Source organism: Aegilops tauschii, chromosome 5 (genome assembly GCF_002575655.3).
Source record: "Aegilops tauschii subsp. strangulata cultivar AL8/78 chromosome 5, Aet v6.0, whole genome shotgun sequence".
Lineage (NCBI taxonomy): Eukaryota > Viridiplantae > Streptophyta > Magnoliopsida > Poales > Poaceae > Aegilops > Aegilops tauschii.
The window spans coordinates 442,798,504-442,825,284 of NC_053039.3; the positions used below are offsets into that span (position 1 = coordinate 442,798,504).

At 41.4% G+C, this 26,781-nt stretch overlaps 2 protein-coding genes across 3 annotated transcripts; both read left to right on the plus strand.

The window, feature by feature from the left end:
• Window positions 1-19,907: 19,907 nt before the first annotated feature.
• Window positions 19,908-23,364, plus strand: LOC109783640 (protein EXECUTER 2, chloroplastic). Of its 2 annotated transcripts, none has more exons than XM_073498081.1 (4): window positions 19,908-20,408; window positions 21,930-22,088; window positions 22,704-22,824; window positions 22,942-23,364. In XM_073498081.1, the coding sequence occupies exon 1, from the start codon at window positions 20,009-20,011 to the stop codon at window positions 20,405-20,407; it is 399 nt and encodes a 132-aa protein (XP_073354182.1). In that variant the 5' UTR covers window positions 19,908-20,008; the 3' UTR covers window position 20,408; window positions 21,930-22,088; window positions 22,704-22,824; window positions 22,942-23,364. The 2 variants fall into 2 exon arrangements, with proteins under 2 accessions (XP_073354182.1, XP_040246675.1); XM_040390741.3 differs by having other exon boundaries at window positions 19,908-20,353.
• Window positions 22,720-23,172, plus strand: LOC141022976 (HVA22-like protein i). Its single transcript, XM_073499267.1, has 2 exons — window positions 22,720-22,824; window positions 22,942-23,172. The coding sequence occupies exons 1-2, from the start codon at window positions 22,720-22,722 to the stop codon at window positions 23,170-23,172; spliced, it is 336 nt and encodes a 111-aa protein (XP_073355368.1).
• Window positions 23,365-26,781: the final 3,417 nt, after the last annotated feature.

A 26,781-nucleotide genomic window follows, 5' to 3' on the forward strand; every position in this document is an offset into this window, starting at 1 on the left:
CCTATACTCTGGATCGGCACTAGAGCGGGAGACGGTCGTCTGTCATTGTGCGGACCAAGAAATGAGATTACATCGAGGTACATGCAAAATCCAGACGTAGAGTGTCGTGTATCCGGGCAACCAGCACTAGTAGAAAAAAGGGCTTTGGTTCTGGCCAGATCAGAGCAACAGTCCCGGTCGTGTTACGAACCAGGACTAATGCGAGCATCAGTCCCGGTTCGAGCGGCCAGGACGCTGGTCGGACCTCGGCAGGCATCAATCCCGGTTCGGCTGAGACCTTTAGTCCCGGTTGCAGACACCAACTGGGACGAAAGGGCCTCGCTCCTGGCGCAACCCCTTTAGTCCCGATTCGTGTCTGGAACCGGGACTAAATGTCAGTCTTCAATCCCGGTTCTAGAAACCAACCGGGACAAAAGAAATGCCTATATATATCCCCTGCCCGCCAGCCCTCTCCTCTGTTTTTTGGCCAGCCGGCATGGGAGGTGTGTGCGCTACTCTATTCTCACTTCCTATGCACATGAGATGTTTGATGAAATGCCCGAACCACACTTAAGATTTCTCCTCTCCAAGCTCGACCTCCAAGCTCCATTTTTTCCAAAAACATTCCTAGGTTTGGTGGTGGACCAACTATCCAAGTGTTCTAAAAAGGTTAGCAACTTCATCTTTTCATCTCTCACTGCTAGTTTAGCTCATTTGAAATGCTCTAGAAGTAGAGTGGTTTGTGGGTTTTAGTGGAGGAGTGTATGTGGGAGTTTATTTGATTTAGATGCACAATTTGACCTCAAATTAACTTCTTAGTTTGCACATGTGTAAGGTGTCGTCCCAACCCCATCCCCGTCCCCACCGCCGTCGATCGCCCGCCTCGATCTCGTCGCCGGCACCACCGTGGTGAGCCTCTTGTTCTTATTTTTTTTAAGAAAAAAATTCTTACTTGTATTATTTATATAGCTACTTGTATAATTTTCTTACTTGTTTTATTGTTTGTTATTATAGTGCCATGGTTTTGGTATCTGCCCCCCTCGGCTCCCGTTCAGTCTATGATTCGAATGTGGTATATTATCTTTTATAACTATTTGTTTCATTTAGTGTTTATCACAATTATGCCGACCAACTTTACATAGATGTATTTATGTAGGAGGTATGTGAACCGGAAATTCCAACCGACCCTCTTGTCAAGAGGTTAAATTTAGTTAAAAATAAAACAATTATTTGAAGGAAAAATTGAAAAGAATTGAAGAAGAGAAGATGAAATTGGAGTTGGATGTTGCCGATGTTGTCGATCTACACAAGATCCAGATGGACGCAATGCGCTTGAAGATTAGAAAGATTAGAAAATATGCCATTGATAAAGAGGCTTGGTATCATTATGTTGTTGGATCAATTGTTACCTTATTTGCGATTTTGATTGCATTTGTTGTTGCATTTAAATATTTTAATTAGATGCTCTAGATAGTTGTATGTTGTTCTATGAGAACTATGTATGTTGTTCTAATTAGATGCTCTAGACATTTGATCACTACTGTACTTCGGTTTTAATGTGATGATGAACTTGTATTAATTTGGTCATTTCTTTATTCATGATGTTCTGTAATGGTTTTTGATATACATAATTATATAATGCATGCAGATGAACCGACAATGGATGTACGGTGACCGACGCACCTCCGAGTACATTATGGGCCTGCTAATTTTCTCGAGGTGGCTGAGGCAAACTGTTAGGATGTTTTATGTATTGTCCATGTACTGTCTGTGGGAATACGAAGGATTACTCTTCCTCGAAAACCCTTCACTTCCACCTGCTTGAGAAGGGTTTCATGCCACAGTATAATGTTTGTACCAAGCATGGAGAAAGAGGAGTTATGATGGAAGACAATGAAGAAGAAGAGGATGATGACAACTATCCTATGTTCCCTGAATACGGTGATACTGCAACGAGGGAAGCTGAAGATCAAGAGGCACTAGATGTACCTGCTGATTATCTTCGCCGGATCATTGTTGATGCACAGAGAGAGTGCGAAAGTGAAAGGGAGAAGTTGAAGTTCGATCGCATGTTAGAGGATCACAAAAAACTGTTGTACCCAAATTGCGAAGATGGCAACACAAAGCTCGGTACCACATTGGAATTGCTGCAATGGAAGGCAGAGAATGGTGTATCTAACAAGGGATTTGGTTCACTACTAAAAATAATGAAGAAGAAGCTTCCAAAGGTTAACGAATTGCCTGACAGTACATACGAAGCAAAGAAGGTTCCCTGCCCTCTAGGATTAGAGGTGCAGAAGATACATGCATGCCCTAATGACTGCATCCTCTACCGCGGTGCAGAAGATACATGCATGCCCTAATGACTGCATCCTCTACCGGGGTGAGGAGTACGAGAATTTGAATGCATGCCCGGTATGCGGTCGATTGTGGTATAAGATAAGAGGAGATGACCCTGGTGATGTTGAGTGCGAGCGCCCCAGGAAGAGGGTTCCTGCCAAAGTGATGTGGTGTGCTCCTAATACCACGGTTGAAACGTCTGTTCAGAAACAAAGAGCATGCCAAGTTGTTGTGATGGCACAAAGAAGACTGTAAGAAAGATGGGAAGTTGAGACTACCGGCTGATGGGTCGCAGTGGAAAAAAATTGAGAGAAAGTGGACGGACTTTGCAGGTGACGCAAGGAACTTATGGTTTGGTTTAAGTCTAGATGACATTAATCCTTTTGGGGAGCAGAGCAGCAATCATATCACCTGGCCTGTGACTCTATGTATCTATAACCTTCCTCCTTGGTTGTGCATGAAGCGGAAGTTCATTATGATGCCAGTGCTCATCCAAGGCCCTAAGCAACCCGACAACGACATTGATGTGTACCTAAGGCCATTAGTTGAAGAACTTTTACAGTTGTGGGATAAAAAATGTGTACGTGTGTGGGATGAGCACAAACAGCAGGAATTTGACTTACGAGTGTTGCTGTTTGTAACCATCAATGATTGCCTTGCTCTTAGTAACCTTTCAGGACAGAAAAACAAGGGATACCACGCATGCACGCACTGTTTAGATGAGACTAAAAATATATATTTGGACAAATGTAAGAAGAATGTGTACCTGGGACATCGTCGATTTCTTCTGAGCAGGCATCCCTTAAGAAAGAAAGGCAAGCATTTCAAAGGTGAAGCACATCACCAGAAGAAGCCTGTCCTCCATACTGGTGACAATATATTTGATATGTTCAAGGATTTAAAAGCAATCTTTGGAAAGGGTCCTAGCGAACAATATGTTCCGAATGACGCTGAGGGACACACACCCATGTGGAAGAAGAACTCTATATTTTGGGACCTAGCCTATTGGAAAGACCTAGAGGTCCGCTCTGCAATCGATGTGATGCACGTGCCGAAGAATCTTTGCGTGAACCTTCTAGGATTCTTGGGCGTGTATGGGAAGACAAAAGATACACCGGAGGCACGGGAGGACCAGCAACGTGTGAACGAAAAAGACGGCATGAATCCAAAGCAGTATCAAGGTCCTACCAGCTACGCTCTTACCAAAGCAAATAAGGAAATCTTTTTTGAATGCCTGCTCAGTAACAAGGTTCCGTCTGGCTTCTCTTAGAATATAAAGGGAATAATAAATATGGCAAAGAAAAAATTCCAGAACCTAAAGTCTAATGACTGCCATTTGATTATGACGCAACTACTTCCGGTTGCATTGAGGGGGCTTCTACCAGAAAATGGTCGATTAGCCATTGTTAAGCTATGTGCATTCCTCAGTGCAATTTCTTAGAAGGTAATCGATCTAGAAATCCTACCGAGGTTATAGAATAATTTGGTCCAATGTCTTGTCAGTTTCGAGTTAGTGTTCCCACCATCTTTCTTCAATATTATGACGCACGTCCTAGTTCACCTAGTCTACGAGATTGCCATTCTGGGTCCTGTATTTCTACACAATATGTTCCCCTTTGAGAGGTTCATGGGAGTCTTAAAGAAATATGTTCGTAATCGTGCTAGGCTAGAAGGAAGCATCAACACAATCCATCAAACAGAGGAGGTCATTGAGTTTTTTGTTGACTTTATTCCTGACCTTAAGCTGACTGGTGTTCCTCAATCGCGACATGAGGGGAGACTGAGTGGAAAAGGGATGCTAGGAGCAGATTCAATAATATGTAGGGACGGGCATTCTTGGGCGCAAGCACACTACACAGTTCTACAGAATTCTACCTTGGTGGCCCCGTATGTCAATGAACACAAGAATATTCTACGCTCCAAACACCCAGAGCAGTCTGACGACTGGATTACACGTGAACACATGGGGACTTTCGGCGGTTGGTTGCAAACACATCTCATCGGTAACAACATTGTTGGAGATGAGATGTACTTGTTGGTCAGGACACCATCTTCGACTGTATTGACTTTCCAAGGGCACGAAATAAATGAGAATACATTTTACACGATCACCCAAGGTGAAAAGAGCACCAACCAAAATAGTGGTGTCCGCTTTGATGCAGCAAACACCAATAGGGCAAAGGACACACATTATGGTTACATAGAGGAGATATGGTAACTTGAATATGGACGTGATTTTAAGGTCCCTTTGTTTCAGTGCAAGTGGGTCAATCTGACAGGACGCGGGGTACAGGTAGACCCGCAATACGGATTGACAACAGTGGATCTCAACAATATTGGTACACAGACAAACCATTCATCCTAGCCAATGATCTGGCGCAAGTTTTCTATGTGAAGGACATGTCTACCAAATCGAGAAAAAGAAAAGATAAGGAAGCGAATACATCATACAATGAGCCAAAGCGCCACATAGTTCTTTCATGGAAAATAAACATCATGGGAGTGGAGGACAAGACAGACATGTTAGAGGATTATGAAAAGTTTCATGAAATTCCTCCCTGCATAGTTAAGACTGACCCAAGCATCTTGTTAAATGATGAAGATTATCCATGGTTACGGGGCAATAAGCAAGGGACACACGCGAAGAAAAGTGATGACTTTCTCCAGAGTGAGTTTTCGGACTTATAGCTGGAAAATCCCATTTGTGACAAACCGGAGGGAATCTTTGTATGAGCTAGGGCATTTTGGCATTTCAAACATGATTTTTTAATAATTATTTATTAAGTTATGAATTTTCAATTATTCCTGTCATTTTAGTATTATAATTATATAGAGGTGTTAATCAATGCAATTATGGTGAAACGGAGGACAACATATCAGATGGTAGGATTTTTCAAGTAACTGTTCGGCATATGAAAAGCATGCTCTCTTATCGCAAATTCAGGAAAGGGATCATACGCGTTTAGTCCCGGTTGGTGGCTCAATATAAAATAACAAGGTTAATAAAGACATGGCTTCAACGTCTTGACATAGATGAATACTTAAGGAAATATGCCCTATAGGCAATAATAAAGTTGTTATTTATATTTCCTTATATCATGATAAATGTTTATTATTCATGCTAGAATTGTATTAACCGGAAACTTAGTACATGTGTGAATACATAGACAAACAGAGTGTCACTAGTATGCCTCTACTTAACTAGCTCGTTGAATCAAAGATGGTTAAGTTTCCTAGCCATAGACATGAGTTGTCATTTGATTAACGGGATCACATATTAGAGAATGGTGTGTTTGACTTGACCCATTCCGTTAGCTTAGCACTTGATCGTTTAGTATGTTGCTATTGCTTTCTTCATGACTTATATATGTTCCTATGACTATGAGATTATGCAACCCCTGAATACCGGAGGAACACTTTGTGTGCTACCAAACGTCACAACGTAACTGGGTGATTATAAAGGTGCTCTACAGGTGTCTCCGATGGTACTTGTTGAGTTGGCATATATCGAGATTAGGATTTGTCACTCCGATTGTCGGAGAGGTATCTCTGGGCCCTCTCGGTAATGCACATCACTATAAGCCTTGCAAGCAATGTGGCTAATGAGTTAGTTGCGGGATGATGCATTACGGAATGAGTAAAAAGACTTGCCAGTAACGAGATTGAACTAGGTATTGAGATACCGACGATCGAATCTCGGGCAAGTAACATACCGATGACAAAGGGAACAACGTATGTTGTTATGCAGTTCGACCGATAAAGATCTTCGCCAATATGGTCATCTAGGTTCCGCTATTGGCTATTGACCAGAGAGATGTCTCGGTCATGTCTACATAGTTCTCGAACCCATAGGGTCCACACGCTTAACGTTCGTTGACGATATAGTATTTATGAGTTATGTATGTTGGTAACCGAATGTTGTTCGGAGTTCCGGATAAGATCACGAACATGACGAGGAACTCCGGAATGGTCCGGAGATAAAGATTGATATATGGGATAATAGTGTTTGGTCTCCGGAAGGGTTCCGGAATTCACCGGAAGGGGTTCCGGATGTTTCCCGAAATGTTTGGGTACGAGAACACTTTATTTGGGCCAAAGGGGAAAGCCCACAAGGTTTTTGGAAAAGCGCAAAAGGAAGTTTTGCGGAGTCCAGGGGCCAGACGCCAGGGTTCCCGGCGTCTGGGTCCAGACGGCGGGAACCCTGGCGTCTGGCCTTGGAGTCCGAGAAGGACTCTTGCCTTTCAGGTGAAACCGACTTTGTGGAGGCTTTTACTCCAAGTTTCGACCCCAAGGCTCAACATATAAATAGAGGGGTAGGGGTAGCACCCAAGACACATCAAGAAACACCAAGCTGTGTACCGGCCACCCCGTCCCCTTTAGTTTATCCTCCATCATAGTTTTCGTAGTGCTTAGGCGAAGCCCTGCGGAGATTGTTCTTCACCAACACCGTCACCGCACCATCGTGCTGCCGGAACTGATCTACTACTTCGCCCCTCTTGCTGGATCAAGAAGGCGAGGACGTCATCGAGCTGAACGTGTGCTGAATGCGGAGGTGCCGTAAGTTCGGTACTTGATCGGGACAGATCGTGAAGGTGTACGACTACATTAACCGCGTTGATAAACGCTTCCGCTTATGGTCTACGAGGGTACGTAGACAACACTCTCCCCTCTCGTTGCTATGCATCACCATGATCTTGTGTGTGCGTAGGAATTTTTTTGAAATTACTACATTCCCCAACAGTGGCATCCGAGCCAGGTTTATGCGTAGATGTTATATGCGCGAGTAGAACACAAGTGAGTTGTGGGCGATACAAGTCATACTGCTTACCAACATGTCATACTTTGGTTCGGCGGTATTGTTGGATGAAGCGGCCTGGACCGACATTACGCGTACGCTTACGCGAGCCTGGTTCTACCGATGTGCTTTGCACACAGGTGGCTGGCGGGTGTCAGTTTCTCCAACTTTAGTTGAACCGAGTGTGGCTACACCCGCTCCTTGTGAAGGTTAAAACATCACTAACTTGACAAAATATCGCTGTGGTTTTGATGCGTAGGTAAGAACGGTTCTTGCTTAGCCCGTAGCAGCCACGTAAAACTTGCAACAAAAAAGTAGAGGACGTCTAACTTGTTTTTGCAGGGCATGTTGTGATGTGATATGGTCAAGGCATGATGCTATATTTATTGTATGAGATGATCATGTTTTGTAACGGAGTTATCAGCTACTGGCAGGAGCCATATGGTTGTCGCTTTATTGTATGCAATGCAATCGCCCTGTAATTGCTTTACTTTATCACTAAGCGGTAGCGATAGTCGTAGAAGCAATAGTTGGCGAGACGACAACGATGCTACGATGGAGATCAAGGTGTCGCGCCGGTGACGATGGTGATCATGACAGTGCTTTGGAGATGGAGATCAAAGGCACAAGATGATGATGGCCATATCATATCGCTTATATTGATTGCATGTGATGTTTATCCTTTATGCATCTTATTCTGCTTTGATCGATGGTAGCATTATAAGATGATCTCTCACTAAATTTCAAGGTACAAGTGTTCTCCCTGAGTATGCAATGTTGCCAAAGTTTGTCGTGCCGAGACACCACGTGATGATCGGGTGTGATAAGCTCAACGTTCATCTACAATGGGTGTAAGATAGTTTTGCACACGCAAAATACTCGGGTTAAACTTGACGAGCCTAGCATATGCAGATATGGCCTCGGAACACTGAGACCGAAAGGTCGAGCGTGAATCATATAGTAGATATGATCAACATAGTGATGTTCACCATTGAAAACTACTCCATCTCACGTGATGATCGGTTATGGTTTAGTTGATATGGATCACGTGATCACTTAGATAATTAGAGGGATGTCTATCTAAGTGGGAGTTCTTAAGTAATATGATTAAATTGAACTTTAAATTAATCATGAACTTACTCCTGGTAGTATTAGCATATCTATGTTGTAGATCAATAGCTCGCGATGTTGCCTTCCGTTTATTTTGATATGTTCCTAGAGAAAAACTATGTTGAAAAATGTTAGTAGCAATGATGTGGACTTGGTCCGTGATCTGAGGATTATCCTCATTGCTGCACAGAAGAATTATGTCCTTGATGCACTGCTAGCTGACGGACCTATTGCAGGAGCATATGCAGATGTTATGAACGTTTGGCAAAGCTCGGTATGATGATTACTTGATAGTTTAGTGCACCATGCTTTACGGCTAAGAATCGGGGCTTCAAAGCCGTTTTGAATGTCACGGAGCATATGAAATGTTCCAAGAGTTGAAATTAATATTTCAGACTCATGCCCATGTCGAAAGGTATAAGACCTTTGATAGTACTTTGCCTACAAGATGGAGGAGAATAGCTCAACCAGTGAGCATGTGCTCAGATTGTCTGAGTACTACAATTCCTTGAATCAAGTGGGAGTTAATCTTCCAGATAAGATAGTAATTGACAAAGTTCTCTAGTCACTATCACGAAGTTACTAGAACTTAGTGATGAACTATAATATGCAAGGGATGACGAAAGTAATTCCCAAGCTCTTCGTGATGCTGAAATCGACGAAGGTAGAAATCAAGAAAAGCATCAAGTGTTGATGGTTGACAAGACCACTAGTTTCAAGAAAAGGGCAAAGGGAAGAAGGGGAACTTCAAAAATAATGGCAAGCAAGTTGCTGCTCAAGTGAAGAAGCCCAAGTCTGGACCTAAGCCTGAGATTGAGTGCTTCTACTGCAAAGGGACTGGTCACTGGAAGCGGAACTGCCCCAAGTATTTGGCGGATAAGAAGGATGGCAAGGTGAACAAAGGTATATTGGATATACATGTTATTGATGTGTACTTTACTAGTGTTTATAGCAACCCCTCGGTATTTGATACTAGTTCAGTTGCTAAGAGTAGTAACTTGGAACGGGAGTTGCAGAATGAACAGAGACTAGTTAAGGGTGAAGTGACGATGTGTGTTGGAAGTAGTTCGAAGAATGATATGATCATCATCGCACACTCCTTATACTTTCGGGATTAGTGTTGAAACTAAATAAATGTTATTTGGTGTTTGCGTTGAGCAAGAATATGATTTGATCATGTTTATTGCAATACGGTTATTCATTTAAGTTAGAGAATAATTGCTTTTCTATTTACATGAATAAAACCTTCTATGGTTATACACCCAATGAAAATGGTTTGTTGGATCTCGATCGTAGTGATACACATATTCATAATATTGAAGCCAAAAAATGCAAAGTTAATAATGATAGTGCAACTTATTTGTGGCACTACGGTGTAAAGCGCATGAAGAAAATCCATGCTGATGGGCTCTTGGAATCACTTGATTATGAATCAGTTGATGCTTGCGAACCATGCCTCATGGGCAAGATGACTAAGACTCCGTTCTCCGGAACAATGGAGCGAGCAACTAACTTATTGGATATAATACATACTGATGTATGAGGTCCGATGAGTGTTGAGGCTCACGGCGGGTATCGTTATTTTCTGACCTTCACAGATGGTTTGAGCAGATATGGATATATCTACTTGAAGAAACATAAGTCTGAAACATTTGAAACGTTCAAAGAATTTCAGGGTAAAGTGGAAAATCATCGTAACAAGAAAATAAAGTTTCTACGATCTGATCGCAGAGGCGAATATTTGAGTTACGAGTTTGGTCTTCAATTAAAACAATGTGGAATAGTTTCACAAACTCATGCCAACTAGAACACCACAGCGTAATGGTGTGTCCGAATGTCATAACTGTACTTTATTGGATATAGTGCAATCTATGATGTCTCTTACCGATTTACCACTATCATTTTGGGGTTATGCATTAGAGACAGCTACATTCACATTAAATAGGGCACCATCTAAATCCGTTGAGACGACACCGTATGAACTACTGTTTGGCAAGAAACCTAAGCTGTCGTTTCTTAAAGTTTGGGGTTGCGATGCTTATGTGAAAAAGTTTCATCCTGATAAGCTCAAACCCAAATCGGAAAAGTGCGTCTTCATAGGATACCCAAAAGTTACTGTTGGGTACACCTTCTATCACGGATCCGAAGGAAAGATATTCGTTGCTAAAAATGGATCCTTTCTAGAGAAGGAGTTTCTCACGAAAGAAGTGGGTGGGAGGAAAGTAGAACTTGATAAGGTAATTGTACCTTCTCCCAAATTGGAAAGTAGTTCATCACTGAAATCAGTTCCAGTGATGCTTACACCAATTAGTGAGGAAGTTAATGATGATGATCATGAAGCTTTGGATCAAGTTACTGCCGAACCTCGTAGGTCAACCAGAGTAAGTTCCGCATCAGAGTGGTACGGTAATCCTATTCTGGAGTTCATGTTACTTGACCATGACGAACCTACGAACTATGAGGAAGCGATGATGAGCCCAGATTCCGCGAAATGGCTTGAGGCCATGAAATCTGAGATGGGATCCATGTATGAGAAGAAAGTGTGGACTTTGATTGACTTGCTGGATGATCGGCAAGCCATAGAAAAATAAATGAATCTTCAAGAGGAAGACGGACGCTGATAGTAGTGTTACTATCTACAAAGCTAGACTTGTCGAAAAAAAGGTTTTGACAAAGTTCAAGGTGTTGACTACGACGAGATTTTGTCACTCGTAGCGATGCTTAAGTCTGTCCGAATCATGTCAGCAAAATGCCACATTTTTATAAAATCTGGCAAATGGATGTCAAAAACTACATTCCTTAATGGATTTCTTAAAAAAGAGTTGTATATGATGCAACCAGAAGGTTTTGTCGATCCTAAAGGTGCTAACAAAATGTGCAAGCTCCAGCAAACCATCTATGGACTGGTGCAAGCATCTCGGAGTTGGAATATACGCTTTGATGAGTTGATCAAAGCTTATAGTTTTATACTGACTTGCCGTGAAGCCTGTATTTACAAGAAAGTGAGTGGGAGCAGTACAACATTTCTGATAAATATATGTGAATGACATATTGTTGATCGGAAATAATGTAGAATTTTCTGGAAAGCATAAAGGAGTATTTGAAAGGAGTTTTTCAAAGAAAGACTTCAGTGAAGCTCCTTACATATTGAGCATCAAGATCTATAGAGATAGATCAAGACGGTTGATAAGTTTTTTCAATGAGTACATACCTTGATAAGATTTTGAGGTAGTTCAAAATGGAACAGTCAAAGAAAAATTTCTTGCCTGTGTTACAAGGTGTGAGATTGAGTAAGACTCTAAGCCTGACCACGGCAGAAGATAGAAAGAGAATGAAAGTCATTCCCTATGCCTCAGCCATAGGTTCTATAAAGTATGTCATGTTGTGTACCAGATATCAACTGTATACCCTACACTGAGTTTGGCAAGGGAGTACAATAGTGATCTAGGAGTAGGTCAATGAACAGCGGTCAAAATTATCCTTAGTGGAATAAGGATATGTTTCTCGATTATGGAGGTGACAAAAGGTTCGTCGTAAAGGGTTACGTCGATGCAAATTTCGACACTCATCCAGATGACTCTAAGTCTCAATATGGATACATATTGAAAGTGGGAGCAATTAGCTAAAGTAGCTCCGTGCAGAGCATTGAAGACATAGAAATTTGCAAAATACATACGGATCTGAATTTGGCAGACCCGTTGACTAAATTTCTCTCACAAGCAAAACATGATCACTCTTTGGGTGTTAATCACATAGCAATGTGAACTAGATTATTGACTCTAGTAAACCCTTTGGGTGTTAGTCACATGGAGATGTGAACTAATCACATAAAGATGTGAACTATTGGTGTTAAATCACATGACGATGTGAACTAGATTATTGACTCTAGTGCAAGTGGGAGACTGAAGGAAATATGCCCTAGAGGCAATCATAAAGTTGTTATTTATATTTCCTTATATCATGATAAATGTTTATTATTCATGCTAGAATTGTATTAACCGAAAACTTAGTACATGTGTGAATACATAGACAAACAGAGTGTCACTAGTATGCCTCTACTTAACTAGCTCGTTGAATCAAAGATGGTTAAGTTTCCTAGCCATAGACATGAGTTGTCATTTGATTAACGGGATGACATCATTAGAGAATGATGTGTTTGACTTGACCCATTCCGTTAGCTTAGCGCTTGATCGTTTAGTATATTGCTATTGCTTTCTTCATGACTTATACATGTTCCTATGACTATGAGATTATGCAACTCCCGAATACCGGAGGAACACTTTGTGTGCTACCAAACGTCACAACGTACCTGGGTGATTATAAAGGTGCTCTACAGGTGTCTCCGATGGTACTTGTTGAGTTGGCATAGATCGAGATTAGGATTTGTCACTCCGATTGTCGGAGAGGTATCTCTGGGCCCTCTCGGTAATGCACATCACTATAAGCCTTGCAAGCAATGTGACTAATGAGTTAGTCGCGGGATGATGCATTACAGAACGAGTAAAGAGACTTGCCAGTAACGAGATTGAACTAGGTATTGAGATACCGACGATCGAATCTCAGGCAAGTAACATACCGATGACAAAGGGAACAACGTATGTTGTTATGTGGTTTGACCGATAAAGATCTTCCTAGAATATGTAGGAGCCAATATGGGCATCCAGGTTCCGCTATTGGTTATTGACCAGAGAGATGTCTCGGTCATGTCTACATAGTTCTCGAACCCGTAGGGTCCGCACGCTTAACGTTCATTAACGATATAGTATTTATGAGTTATGTATGTTGGTAACCGAATGTTGTTCGGAGTTCCGGATAAGATCACGGACATGACGAGGAACTCCAGAATGGTCCGGAGATAAAGATTGATATATGGGATAATAGTGTTTGGTCTCCGGAAGGGTTCCGGAATTCACCGGAAGGGGTTCCGGATGTTTCCCGAAATGTTTGGGTATGAGAACACTTTATTTCGGCCAAAGGGGAAAGCCCACAAGGTTTTTGGAAAGCGCAAAAGGAAGTTTTGCGAAGTCCAGGTGCCAGACGCCAGGGTCCCTGGTGTCTGGGTCCAGATGCCGGGAACCTTGGCGTCTGGCCCTGGAGTCCGAGAAGGACTCTTGCCTTTCGGGTGAAACCGACTTTGTGGAGGCTTTTACTCCAAGTTTCGACCCCAAGGCTCAACATATAAATAGAGGGGTAGGGGTAGCACCCAAGACACATCAAGAAACACGAAGCCGTGTGCCGGCAACCCCGTCCCCTCTAGTTTATCCTCCGTCATAGTTTTCATAGTGCTTACGCGAAGCCCTGCGGAGATTGTTCTTCACCAACACCGTCACCGCGCTGTCGTGCTGCCGGAACTCATCTACTACTTCGCCCCTCTTGCTGGATCAAGAAGGCGAGGACGTCATCGAGCTGAATGTGTGCTGAACGCGGAGGTGTCGTACGTTCGGTACTTGATCGGGATGGATCGTGAAGGTGTACGACTACATCAACCGCGTTGATAAATGCTTCCGCTTACGGTCTACAAGGGTACGTAGACAACACTCTCCCCTCTCGTTGCTATGCATCACCATGATCTTGTGTGTGCGTAGATTTTTTTTGAAATTACTACGTTCCCCAACAAATACATGCTGCTTCTTGAGCTTGCGTTGGTTTTTCTCTTGAACAGGAAAGGGTGATGCAGCAAAGTAGAGATAAGTATTTCCCTCAGTTTGAGAACCAAGGTATCAATCCAGTAGGAGACAACGCACAAGTTACGGAATACCTTCACAAACAATCAAACAACTTGCACCCAACGCGATAAAGGTGGTGTCAATCCCTTCACGGTTACTTGCAAAAGTGAGATCTGGTAGAGATAGATAAACGGTTAAGTAAATATTTTTGGTATTTTTGGTTTATAGATCAGAAAGTAAAAGATTGCAAAAGAGTAAATCGGAAACTAATATTGTAGATCGGAAACTTATATGATGGAAAATAGACCCGGGGGCCATAGGTTTCACTAGAGGCTTCTCTCAATATAGCAAATAATACGGTGGGTGAACAAATTACTGCCGAGCAATTGATAGGAAAGTGCAAAGTTATGACGATATCTCAGGCAATGATCATGAATAAAGGCATCACGTCCGTGTCAAGTAGACCGAAACAATTCTGCATCTACTACTATTACTCCACACATCGACCGCCATCCAGCATGCATCTGGAGTATTAAGTTCATAAAGAACGGAGTAATGCATTAAGTAAGATGACATGATGTAGGGGAATGAACTCAAGCAATATGATGAAAACCCCATCTTTTTATCCTCGATGGCAACAGTGCAATACGTGCCTTGCTGCCCCTACTGTCACTGGGAAACGACACCGCAAGATTGAACCCAGAGCTAAGCACTTCTCCCATTGCGAGAAAAAACAATCTAGTTGGCCAACCCAAACCGATAATTCGAAGAGAATTACAAAGATATCAAATCATGCATATAAGAATTCAGAGAAGATTCAAATAATATTCATAGATAAGCTGATCATAAGTCCACAATTCATCGGATCTCGGCAAACACACCGCAAAAAAGTATTACATCGAATAGATCTCCAAGAACATCGAGGAGAACATGGTATTGAGAATCAAAGAGAGAGAAGAAGCCATCTAGCTACTAGCTATGGACCCGTAGGTCTGTGGTAAACTACTCATGCTTCATCGGAAGGGCAATAGAGTTGATGTAGAAGCCCTCCGTGATCGAATCCCCCTCCGGCAGGGTGCCGGAAAAGGGCCCTAGATGGGATCTCACGGTTGCAGAAGGTTGCGGCGGTGGAAAAGTGTTTTCGTGGATGCCCCTGTTGGTTTGAGGATATATGGGAATATATATGCGCAAGAATTAGGTCAGGAGATGCACGAGGGGCCACAAGTGTGGGGGGTGCGCCCTCCGTCCTTGTGTCCGCCTCATGCCTCCTCCGACTTCATCTCCAAGTCTCCTGGTTGTGTTCTAGTCCAAGAAAAATCATCGCGAAGGTTTTATTCCGTTTGGACTCCGTTTGGTATTCCTTTTCTGCGAAACTCAGAAACAGGGAAAAACAGAAACTGGCACTGGGCTCTAGGTTAATAGGTTAGTCCCAAAAATAATATAAAATAGCATATTAATGCATATAAAACATCCAGAACAGATAATATAATAGCATGGAACAATAAAAAAATTATATGTACGGTGGAGACGTATCAAGCATCCCCATGCTTAATTCATGCACGTCCTCGAGTAGGTAAATGATAAAAACAGAATTTTTGATGTGGAATGCTACCTAACATATTTATCCATGTAATTTCTTTATTGTGGCACGAATGTTCAGACCCGTATGATTCAAAACAAAAGTTTAATATTGACATAAAACAATAATACTTCAAGCATACTAACAAGGCAATTATGTCTTCTCAAAATAACATGGCCAAATAAAGCATATCTCTACAAAATCATATAGTCTAGCTATGCTCCATCTTCATCACACAAAAAATTTAAATCATGCACAACCCCGATGACAAGCCAAGCAATTGTTCATACTTTTGATGTTCTCAAACTTTTTCAACTTTCAGGCAATATAGGAGCGTGAGCCATGGACATAGCACTAAAGGTGGAATAGAAGGTGGTTGTAGAGAATGCAAAAAGGAGATAGCCTCACATCAACTAGGCGTATCAACGGGCTATTGAGATTCCCATCAATAGATATCAATGTGAGTGAGTAGGGATTGCCATGCAACAGATGCACTAGAGCTATAAGTTTATGAAAGCTCAAAAAGAAACTAAGTGGGTGTGCATCCAACTTGCTTGCTCACGAAGACCTAGGGCAATTTGAGGAAGCCCATCATTGGAATATACAAGACAAGTTCTATAATGAAAATTCCCACTAGTATAAGAAAGTGACAATATAGGAGACTCTCTATCATGAAGATAATGGTGCTACATTGAAGCACAAGTGTGGTAAAAGGATAGTAGCATTGCCCCTTCTCTCTTTTCTCTCGTTGTTTTATTTGGGCCTTCTCTCATTTTTTTGGCCGCTTTTTTTTCATCCGAAGTCTCACCCCGACTTTTGGGGGAATCATAGTCTCCATCATCCTTTCCTCACATGGGACAATGCTCTAATAATGAAGATCATCACACTTTTATTTACTTACAACTCAAGAATTACAACTCGATACCTAGAACAAAATATGACTCTATGTGAATGCCTCCGGCGGTGTACCGGGATGTGTAATGAATCAAGAGTGACATGTATGAAAGAATTATGAACGGTGTGGCTTTGCGACAAATACGATGTCAACTACATGATCATGCAAAGCAATATGACACTGATGGAACGTGTCATAATAAATGGAATATTGGAAGGTTGCATGGCAATATATCTCGGAATGGCTATGGAAATGCCACAATAGGTAGGTATGGTGGCTGTTTTGAGGAAGGTATATGGTGGGTTTATGGCACTGGCGAAAGTTGTGCGGTACTAGAGAGGCTAGCAATGATGGAAGGATGAGAGTGTGTATAATCCATGGACTCAACATTAGTCATAAAGAACTCACATACTTATTGCAAAAATATATTAGTTATAAAAAAGAAGTACTACACGCATGCTCCTAGGGGGATAGATTGGTAGGAAAAGACCATCGCTCGTCCCCGACCGCCACTCATAAGGACGACAATAAATAAATAAATCATGCTCCGACTTCATCACGTAACGGTTCACCATACGTGCATGCTACGGGAATCACAAACTTTAACACAAGTATTTCTCAAATTCACAATTACTTACTAGCATGACTCTAATATCACCATCTTCATATCTCAAAATAATCATAAGGAATCAAACTTCTCATAGTATTCAACGCACTTTATATGAAAGTTTTTAGTATATCCCTCTTGGATGCCTATCATATTAGGACTAAATTTATAACGAAAGCAAATTACAATGCTGTTTAAAGACTCTCAAAATAATATAAGTGAAGCATGAGAGCTCAACAATTTCTATAAAATAAAACCACCGCCGTTCTCTAAAAAGATATAAGTGAAGCACTATAGCAATATTGCCTAGCTCAAAAGATATAAGTGAAGCACATAGAGTATTCTAATAAATAACGATTCATGCGTGTCTCTCTCAAAAGGTGTGTACATCAAGGATTATTGTGGCAAACTAAAAATAAAAAGATTCAAATCATACAAGATGCTCCAAGCAAAACACATATCATGTGGTGAATAAAAATATAGCATCAAGTAAAGTTACAGATAGACGAAGACGAAAGAGAGGATGCCTTCCGGGCCATCCCCAAGCTTAAGCTCTTGGTTGTCCTTGAATATTACCTTGGGGTGCCCTGGGTAGGCTCTTTCCACTACTTATTCCATAGTCCATCAAATCCTTACCAAAATTTTGAAAACTTCACAACACAAAACTCAACAGAAAATCTTATAAGCTCCGTTAGTATAAGAAAATAAATCACCACTTTTGGTACTGTTGTGAACTCATTCTTTATTTATATTGGTGTAATATCTATTGTATTCCAACTTTTCCATGGTTCCCCGATACTACCCATAGATTTATCAAAATAAGGAAACAACACAAAGAAAACAGAATATGTCAAAAACAGAACAGTCTGTAGCAATCTGGATATTTCGAATACTTCTTTAACTCCAAAAATTCTGAAAAATTAGGACAACCTAAGGATTTTTTTATTAATCTTCTTCAAAAAGAATCAGTATTTTATCACGCTTCTTTTAAAAATGAGAATTGTTTTCCTCATCGCAAAAGTTTCTGTTTTTCAGCAGGATCAAATCAACTATCATCGTAAGCTATCCCAAAGGTCTTACTTGGCACAAACACTAACTAAAACACAAAAACACATCTAACCAGAGGCTAGATGAATTATTTATTGCAAAACAGAACCTAAAAAGAAAAAAGAAAAAGAAAATTGGGTTGCCTACAAACAAGCCCTATTGTTTAACGCCCTTAGCTAGGCATAAAAGGCGAATAGATCTAAGTATTGTCATCTTTGGTATGCAATCCATAAGTGGCTCTCATAATAGATTCATAAGGCAATGTAATTTTCTTTCTTGGAAAGTGTTCCATGCCCTTCCTTAATGGAAATAGAAATCTAATGTTTCCTTCTTTCATATCAATAATTGCACCAATCTTTCTAAAGAAAGGTCTACCAAGAATAATAGGACATGTAGGATTGCAATCTATATCAAGAACAATGAAATATACGCGCACGTAATTCCTATTTGCAACAATAAGAACATCATTAATCCTTCGCGTAGGTTTCTTAATAGTGGAATCCGCAAGATGCAAATTTAAAGAACAATCATCAAATTCACGGAAACCTGGCACATCACATAGAGGTTTTGGAATAGTGGAAACACTAACACCCAAATCACACAAAGCATGGCACTCATAATCTTTAATCTTAATATTAATAGTAGTTTCCCACTCGTCATAAAGTTTTCTAGGTATAGAAACTTCCAATTCAAGCTTTTCTTCAAAATATTGCATCATAGCATCAAGGATATGTTTAGTAAAAGCTTTGTTTTGATTATAAGCATGAGGGGAATTCAACATGGATTGCAACAAGGAAATACAATCTATTAAAGAACAATTATAATAATTAAATTCCTTGAAATCCAAAAGAGTTGGTTCATTGCTACTTAAAGTTTTGACCTCTCCAATCCCACTTTTATCAATTTTTGCATCAAGATCTAAAAACTCCGAATCATTGGGGCGCCTATTAACTAAAGTTGACTCATCTCCAGTCCAATCTTTATCAAGATTTATATTGGAAAACAAAGATTCAATAGGAGTCACATCAATCACTTTAAGATCTTCATCGTTATTTTCACGTAAACTAGAAGAACACGTTTTTACAAACCAATCTTGCTTAGCACGCATATTAGCGGTTCTTTCTTTGCACTCATCAATGGAAATTCTCAAAGCTTTGAGAGACTCGTTGATATCATGCATGGGTCGAATAGATCTAAGTTTCAAAGAATCAACATCAAGAGAAATTATAACCACGTTCCTAGCCAAATCATCAATCTTAAGCAATTTTTCTTCAATCAAAGCATTGAAATTCTTTTGCGAACTCATAAATTCTTTAATACTATTCTCAAAATCAGAGGGCATCTTATTATAATTTCCATAAGAATTGTTGTAGGAATTACCATAATTATTAGAGGAATTACTAGGAAACGACCTAGGATTAAAATTACCTCTATACGCGTTATTACCAAAAGTGTTCCTACCAACAAAATTGACACCCATAGATTCATTATTATTTTCAATCAAAGTAGACAAAGGCATATCAATAGGATAACACTACTAGGGAAAACCTTATACACAGAAGTTTATTAGTAGCGCGGTTCAAAAATGGGCGCTACTGCTAATTAGTAGTAGCGAGGGGTATAAAAACCGCGCTACTACTAAGTTGATAGTAGTAGCGAGGGGTATAAACCCGCGCTGCTACTAAATGGTCTCCAACAACCCCGGGATAGGCCATGGTAGTAGTGAGGGGTGTAAAACCGGCGCTACTCCTAAGTAAGTAGTAGTAGCGCAGGTAAGACCCCCACGCTACTACTAAGCCTGTCCGCCCCGGCCCGATCCACCCTCCCACCCCACCACCACCTCCCACCCCACCAACCGTCCCACACCACCCACCCCCCGTCTGTCTCAAAAAAAAACCACGGAGCCCGATCCAGATCCCCAACCTTCTCTCCTCTCCCAACCCACTCGCCGCCGGCCTCCCTTCCACCTCTCCTCCGTCCATCCGCCCCCATGCCCCCCGCCGCGTGCGCCACACCGGCGGCCGCGCGCCCTCCGCTCCCCGTCTCGCGCCGCTGCCCGCCCCTGCCCCCCTCCGCCCGCCGCGGCGCCAGCTCCTCCTCCTCTACGGCATGCCGCTGCACCGCGGCCTCCTCCCCCGGGGCATCGGCGTCGGCGTGGGACTGGACCCGCTGGAGCCGGCACTTCGCGGAGGTGGACCAGGCCGAGAGCTACGCGTCCGTGCTGCGCTTCCAGCTGGAGGAGGCCGAGGACTTCGCCGAGGCCGCCGCCCTCAAGCGCGCCCTCCTCGACGCCACCGCCGCCGACGCCGTCTCCCGCGTCATGGCCGAGCTCAAGGTCCGCTCGCTCGCCGCCTCCTCGCCGATTCCAGCCCTGATTGTTAATACCTAGGGTTTGTCCCCGTCCCTTGCTCTGTTCCCCTCACCCGTTGTTTTGATCGACCCTCGCAAAGCGCCATCGAGGAGCAGCGCTACCAGGACGCCTCCAGGCTGACTAAGCTTGCCGGAACCACCCTGGTGGGCCAAAATTAGCATCTGCAGTATATGTGAAATTGGCTAGTGATGATTCCTCTGTTGTTGGAAATAAATCTGCTGTATATGTGAAATTGGCTAGTGATGATAATTTGACAATACTTTCTATGCCATAAAAAGGGCATCAATGGTTCTCTGCCATAAAAGAACAGTTCTAGCATGATTCACCATTCAAAGTTGGAGAATGAATAAAAACACTGATTTTATTACAAAGCAACCAAATGAGGACCAAGCACTAGCTTCACATAACAAGCAAGGCAGCAAAGTTTCCTCCGGGCCCCAACATCAGCTCTATTGTTCAGTTGCTCCTTTTTCTTTGACAACACAGCATAGATGGACTAAGCCGCTGATACGAGCTTGGATTCGATCAACATGTCTTGTCAGATTACACAGTACATGTACTGCAGAATACAAAATTCAGAATTAAGATCTAGAATACAAACAGACAAATTATTAGAAAGGAATGGACAAAAGGGTATCTAGACAAGCACTAAACAGATTGGATTTTTAAGAAGAAAGAAATTCAGGAACATTGCTAAAAGATATTGGATCAAACCATCTAAAAGGATATTTTTCAGCATGTGTTCTCCACCAAATCAAAATATCAAAACTTTCCTCAGTGCTTTCGAAATTTTCCTCCAAATACATGTCCAGCTCTGGCTTTGGTAGCTTGTAGGACCTCCTTCTTGACTTGTATTGAGCAAACTATTCTTCCTTCCTTCCTTCTGTCCAAAATCACATCACCTTAACAGCACCTTCAAACCTGCATGTGATGGACATAATAAAAGGTTCAGAACAATATGACCCCACAATTAAGAATAGTATGCAAGAACTTACACAGTTGTATGCTCCCAATTAAGCATAGATGCAATAATAGTTCAATAATAATCAAATATGCTTGCACTCATAAACAGAATGATTTATTTATAAATATGTAAGTACATATAGGCTGATGATAATTTGTACATCACATCATCTAAAAGAATAAAAATGCAGAAGGGGAAGGAGAGAGAAATTGGCACTTCATCACTTTGCCGTGTATTGTATCTTATTTAATATTTTCGTCATGGCAAAAAAAACCAAATTGTAGTTATAGTTTCTGAATTCACAATGGATACATGGCAGCTGCTACATGCAAATAAGTGAAAGATGTGCACTTCAGAAGAAAAAAAACTGATGTTATAGTTTCTGAATTCATAATGGATGTCATGTGTCTTGCACTTTAGAAATAGGTAATTAGAAATGATTAGATTTACAGCCAAGTCTATAGGGATTTCACATTTGGTGATCCATTAAGTGAGCTTTCGACGCCGTCGTGCAGCACGCGTGGTTTTTGTTCGATTCTAACCAATTGCATTTTGTTACATGGAACTTACGAGAAGTACAAGGACCAGGGGATGATCTATCTACATACAATTTTATGGGACTACAGGTTTTGAGATCTTTGCTTTCCCATGCAACCAGTTTGGTGGGCAGGAACTTGGCATTGATAAGGAAATTGTTCAGATTGCTTGCATGCCGAGTATCTAATTTCTGACAAGGTAAATGTGTGCCTGATACTTCCTCCTTTTTTGGTGTCTCTGTTTCAAGCTGAAAGAAATGATTGCTTTAGTGTAAAATGTACACTATGACTGCTTCCATAACAGTTACTATATTTAACTGAGGAAAACTGATCCAACATGTCTTATCTATTCATTGCTACTTCGTATGTGCCTTATGATATGTCCTCGTATATGTCTGGACTGAAATATGAGTGTCTTGGTCCTTCTTATTTTTTTTTTTTATGATCTGAGTCAGCCTCTTTCGCACCCATTGCGTCGAGGACCAATGCCAGTATGTTGATTTTGATGTCATTTGATTTGTTAGTAAATAGAAGTTAACCTGATTATGTGGTTGCGTGATTTGCCTGATTCTGTGTTTCTTTTGGGCTTTATGTTTTTCTATGCACTTGTCAAATCTATATGCGTTCTTATATAACTATTCTCTGCACTTTTCACTACTAGGAAGTAGCTTATAGCTTCAATTGTGCATTACGGCTTAAATAAGAATCTCTAGAAAAAATGTTGCACATTGGCATCTACATGTACCGCATTGTTTTTTCGTGCCATTCTTCTGAAGAATCTAAAGTTTCTGAAGCTTTGTTTGTAATGCTGCAGGGTTCTGGTAGCGACGATGATGGTCGTCGAGAGGTTCGTGGACTGGACGGTGTCGTGGCTGCCAATGTACAGAGAAGCGAAGCTGCTGCTCATTATCTACCTCTGTCACCCCAGCACATGGGTAAGCAGTCGACCAGACACCCCGAGCCCGAGAGATGATCAACATTCAGATATACTTGATTCGATATGTGGCCAATTCTGAATCTGAATATAAATCTTAATGATGTTTGGGTTTCAGAGTGCGGGGAGCGGGGCACGTGTACGATGGCTTCCTCCGTCCGCTGGTGGCGAGGCACAAGGACGACATCGACCGGTCCAGATGGAGCTGAGGGCCAGAGCGAGGGACGTGACTGCGTCGCAACTCAAGGCGGCGGCTACCGTTAGTCAGGTGTGGCTCTTCGAGGCTATCCAATGTGTTTCGTCGCAGCTGCAGGCCGCGAGATCAGGCCGGGCAGGCGCCGCACATTGACGAGTGGTCCAATTTTCGGATCGCGCCATAACAACTTACGTAGGTAGTTGCTTATGTAATTGTGCGATAGAATGGAATTATACATGAGTTGCTGCTACAAGGAGGAACGTAGTTGCTTATGTAACTGTGCGATAGAATGAAATTATACATGCGTTGCTACTACAATGAGGAACTGGAGAAGATACGACAACTGTGTGATAGAATGAATTTGGTTGATTTTTTTTAATTCCTAATAAGTTAGTAGTGGCGTGGGGATAAAATGGCGCGCTACTAGTATTTAGGATACCAGTAGCGTTGGGACAATAGACACGCTACTACTATTTCATTAGAAGTAGCGCGGTTCATAATAGCAGTAGCGCGGATTGAACCCTCGTTGCTACTAACAAAGTTAGTAGTAGCGCGGGTTCGACCCATGCTACTACTAACTTTTAGCTGTAGCTTGATACTAGTAGCGCGAGTACCCACACTACTAGTAGCCATTTTACCCGCGCTGCTAGTAGCCTTTTCCCTAGTAGTGTAAATAGGAGCACTTTTGCTAGCAAATAAATTCATAAGCTCATCCATCTTTCCACTCAAAACATTAATCCCTTCAATCGCATGCACTTTTTTACTAGTGGAAGATCTTTCGATATGCCATTGAGAATAATTAACGATAATATTATCTAGGAGTTTAGTATCTTTTCCTAAAGTAATTTCCATAAAAGTACCTCCCGCGGCCGAATCTAAAAGATTTCTAGAAGCAAAATTCAATCCATCATAAATTTTTTGTATAATCATCCACAAATTCAAACCATGAGTAGGGCAATTTCGTATCATCAATTTCATCCTCTCCCAAGATTGTGCAACATGTTCATGATCAAGTTGCTTAAAATTCATAATATCGTTCCTAAGGGAGATGATCTTAGCGGGAGGAAAATACTTATTCCATGAATCAATACTATTTTTAGGCAAAGATGAAAACCAAGTTTTAGCAGGATCTCAAAGCGAGAACGAGAACGGAAATAGCTTCGATTTAACAATATCATTATCCCCATCTTTTTTCTTTTGCATATCACACAAATCAACGAAATTGTTTAGATGGGATGCGGCATCTTCACTAGGAAGGCCGGCATTAATTTCACAAGATTCCGCATTAGTAGCGGGAGCAATCGGAGTACTAATAAAATCAGTACTATTGGTGTTGGAAAAGTCACACAATTTGGTATTCTCTTGAGCCATCGTGACAAAGCAAGCAATCCAACACACGAGCACACAAAAAGCAAACGAAGAAGATGAACGGAATAGGGACGAAGAAAAGGCAAATCTTATTGAAAATCATTTTAGAAGTGGGGGACAGGAAAATGAGAGGCGAATGGAGAATAATGTAATGCAAGAGATGAGAGTTTATGATGGGTCCTTGGTATGTCTTGACTTGGCGTAGATCTCCCCGAAAACGGCGCCAGAAATTCTTCCTGCTACTTCTTGAGCTTGCGTTGGTTTTTCCCTTGAAGAGAAAGGGTGATGCAACAAAGTAGAGATAAGTATTTCCCTCAGTTTGATAACCAAGCTATCAATCCAGTAGGAGACAACACACAAGTCACCGAATACCTGCACAAACAATCAAACAACTTGCACCCAACGCGACAAAGGAGTTGTCAATCCCTTCACGGTTACTTGCAAAAGTGAGGTCTGATAGAGATAGATAAACGGTAAAGTAAATATTTTTGGTTTATAGATCGGAAAGTAAAAGATTGCAAAAAGAGTAAATCAGAAACTAATATTGTAGATCGGAAACTTATATGATGGAAAACAGACCCGGGGCCATAGGTTTCACTAGAGGGTTCTATCAGGATAGCAAATAATACGATGGGTGAACAAATTACTGCCGAGCAATTGACAGAAAAGCGCAAAGTTATGACGTTATCTATGGCAATGATCATGAATATAGGCATCATGTCCGTGTCAAGTAGACCGAAATGATTCTGCATCTACTACTATTACTCCACACATCGACTGCTATCCAGCATGTATCTAGAGTATTAAGTTCATAAAGAACGAAGTAATGCATTAAGTAAGATGACATGATGTAGAGGAATTAACTCAAGCAATATGATGAAAACCCCATCTTTTTATCCTCGATGGCAACAATACAATACGTGCCTTGTTGCCCCTACTGTCACTCGGAAAGGACACCGCAAGATTGAAGCCGAAGCTAAGCACTTCTCCCACTGCAAGAAAAACCAATCTAGTTGGCCAAACCAAACCGATAGTTCGAAGAGAATTACAAAGATATCAAATCATGCATAAAAGAATTCAGAAAATATTAAAATAATATTCATAGATAAGCTGATCATAAATCCACAATTCATCGAATCTGGGCAACACACCGCAAAAATGTATTACATCGAATAGATCTCAAAGAACATCAAGGAGAACATGGTATTGAAAATCAAAGAGAGAGAAGAAGTCATCTAGCTACTAGCTATGGACCCGTAGGTCTGTGGTAAACTACTCACGCTTCAACGGAACGGCAATAGAGTTGATGTAGAAGCCCTCCATGATCGAACCCCCCTCTGGCAGGGTGCCGGAAAAGGTCCCTAGATGGGATTTCACGGGTACAGAAGGTTGCTGCGGTGGAAAAGTGTTTTCGTGGATGCCCTTGTTGGTTTGGGGATATATGGGAATATATAGGTGCAAGAATTAGGTCAGGAGGTGCACGAGGGGCCCACAAGGGTGGGGGCACGCCCTACCCCCCTGGGCGTGCCCTCCGTCCTTGTGGCCGCCTCGTGGCTCCTTCGACTTCATCTCCAAGTCTCCTGGTTGTCTTCTGGTCCAACAAAAATCGTCGCGAAGGTTTTATTCTGTTTGGACTCCGTTTGGTATTCCTTTTCTGCGAAACTCAAAAACAGGGAAAAACAGGAACTGGCACTGGGCTCTAGGTTAATAGGTTAGTCCCAAAAATAATATAAAATAGCATATTAATGCATATAAAACATCCAAAACAGATAATATAATAGCATGGAACAAGCAAAAGTTATAGATACGTTGGAGACGTATAAATATAGCAGAAGCATCAGAGATGATAAGAGAAAAACGTTGTATGACTTAAAGTTGGAGGTACTATGTGGTTTCTCCGATTGGAGGACCCTTATGCCGAGCCAAGTCCAGATGAGGAGTTCTCTGGTTTCTTTATGGTGAAACTGAGGAGGTGCATGAGGATTTTGACAACATTGATCGGCTTGTGTCATATTTTCAAAAACATATTGACAAACCACCACCTGATGCTGGCCCTTCAATGCGAAATGTTGCGACAATGGTAACTATGAAAAATAACTTGATAGAACTATTTGTCACTATCTGATGAAAATCTATATAAGGAGACATTGCACTCATATAAGCATTCACTCTAGCAAGCATACTAGCAATCAAAATACAATCAATGAATCAACTAAAAAGCTTTTATAAAACTCTATTTATGATCAAAATAAGATTAACTTAGAATTAATTAAAAAACAACTAATAATACAAATTGTTTCTGATCTAAAGTAAAGTTAATATAGAAAGTAAAATTTATCCAACTAAAAATTTTATAAAGTATTTTTTCTTAAAAACGTTAATATCAAAAAGTAT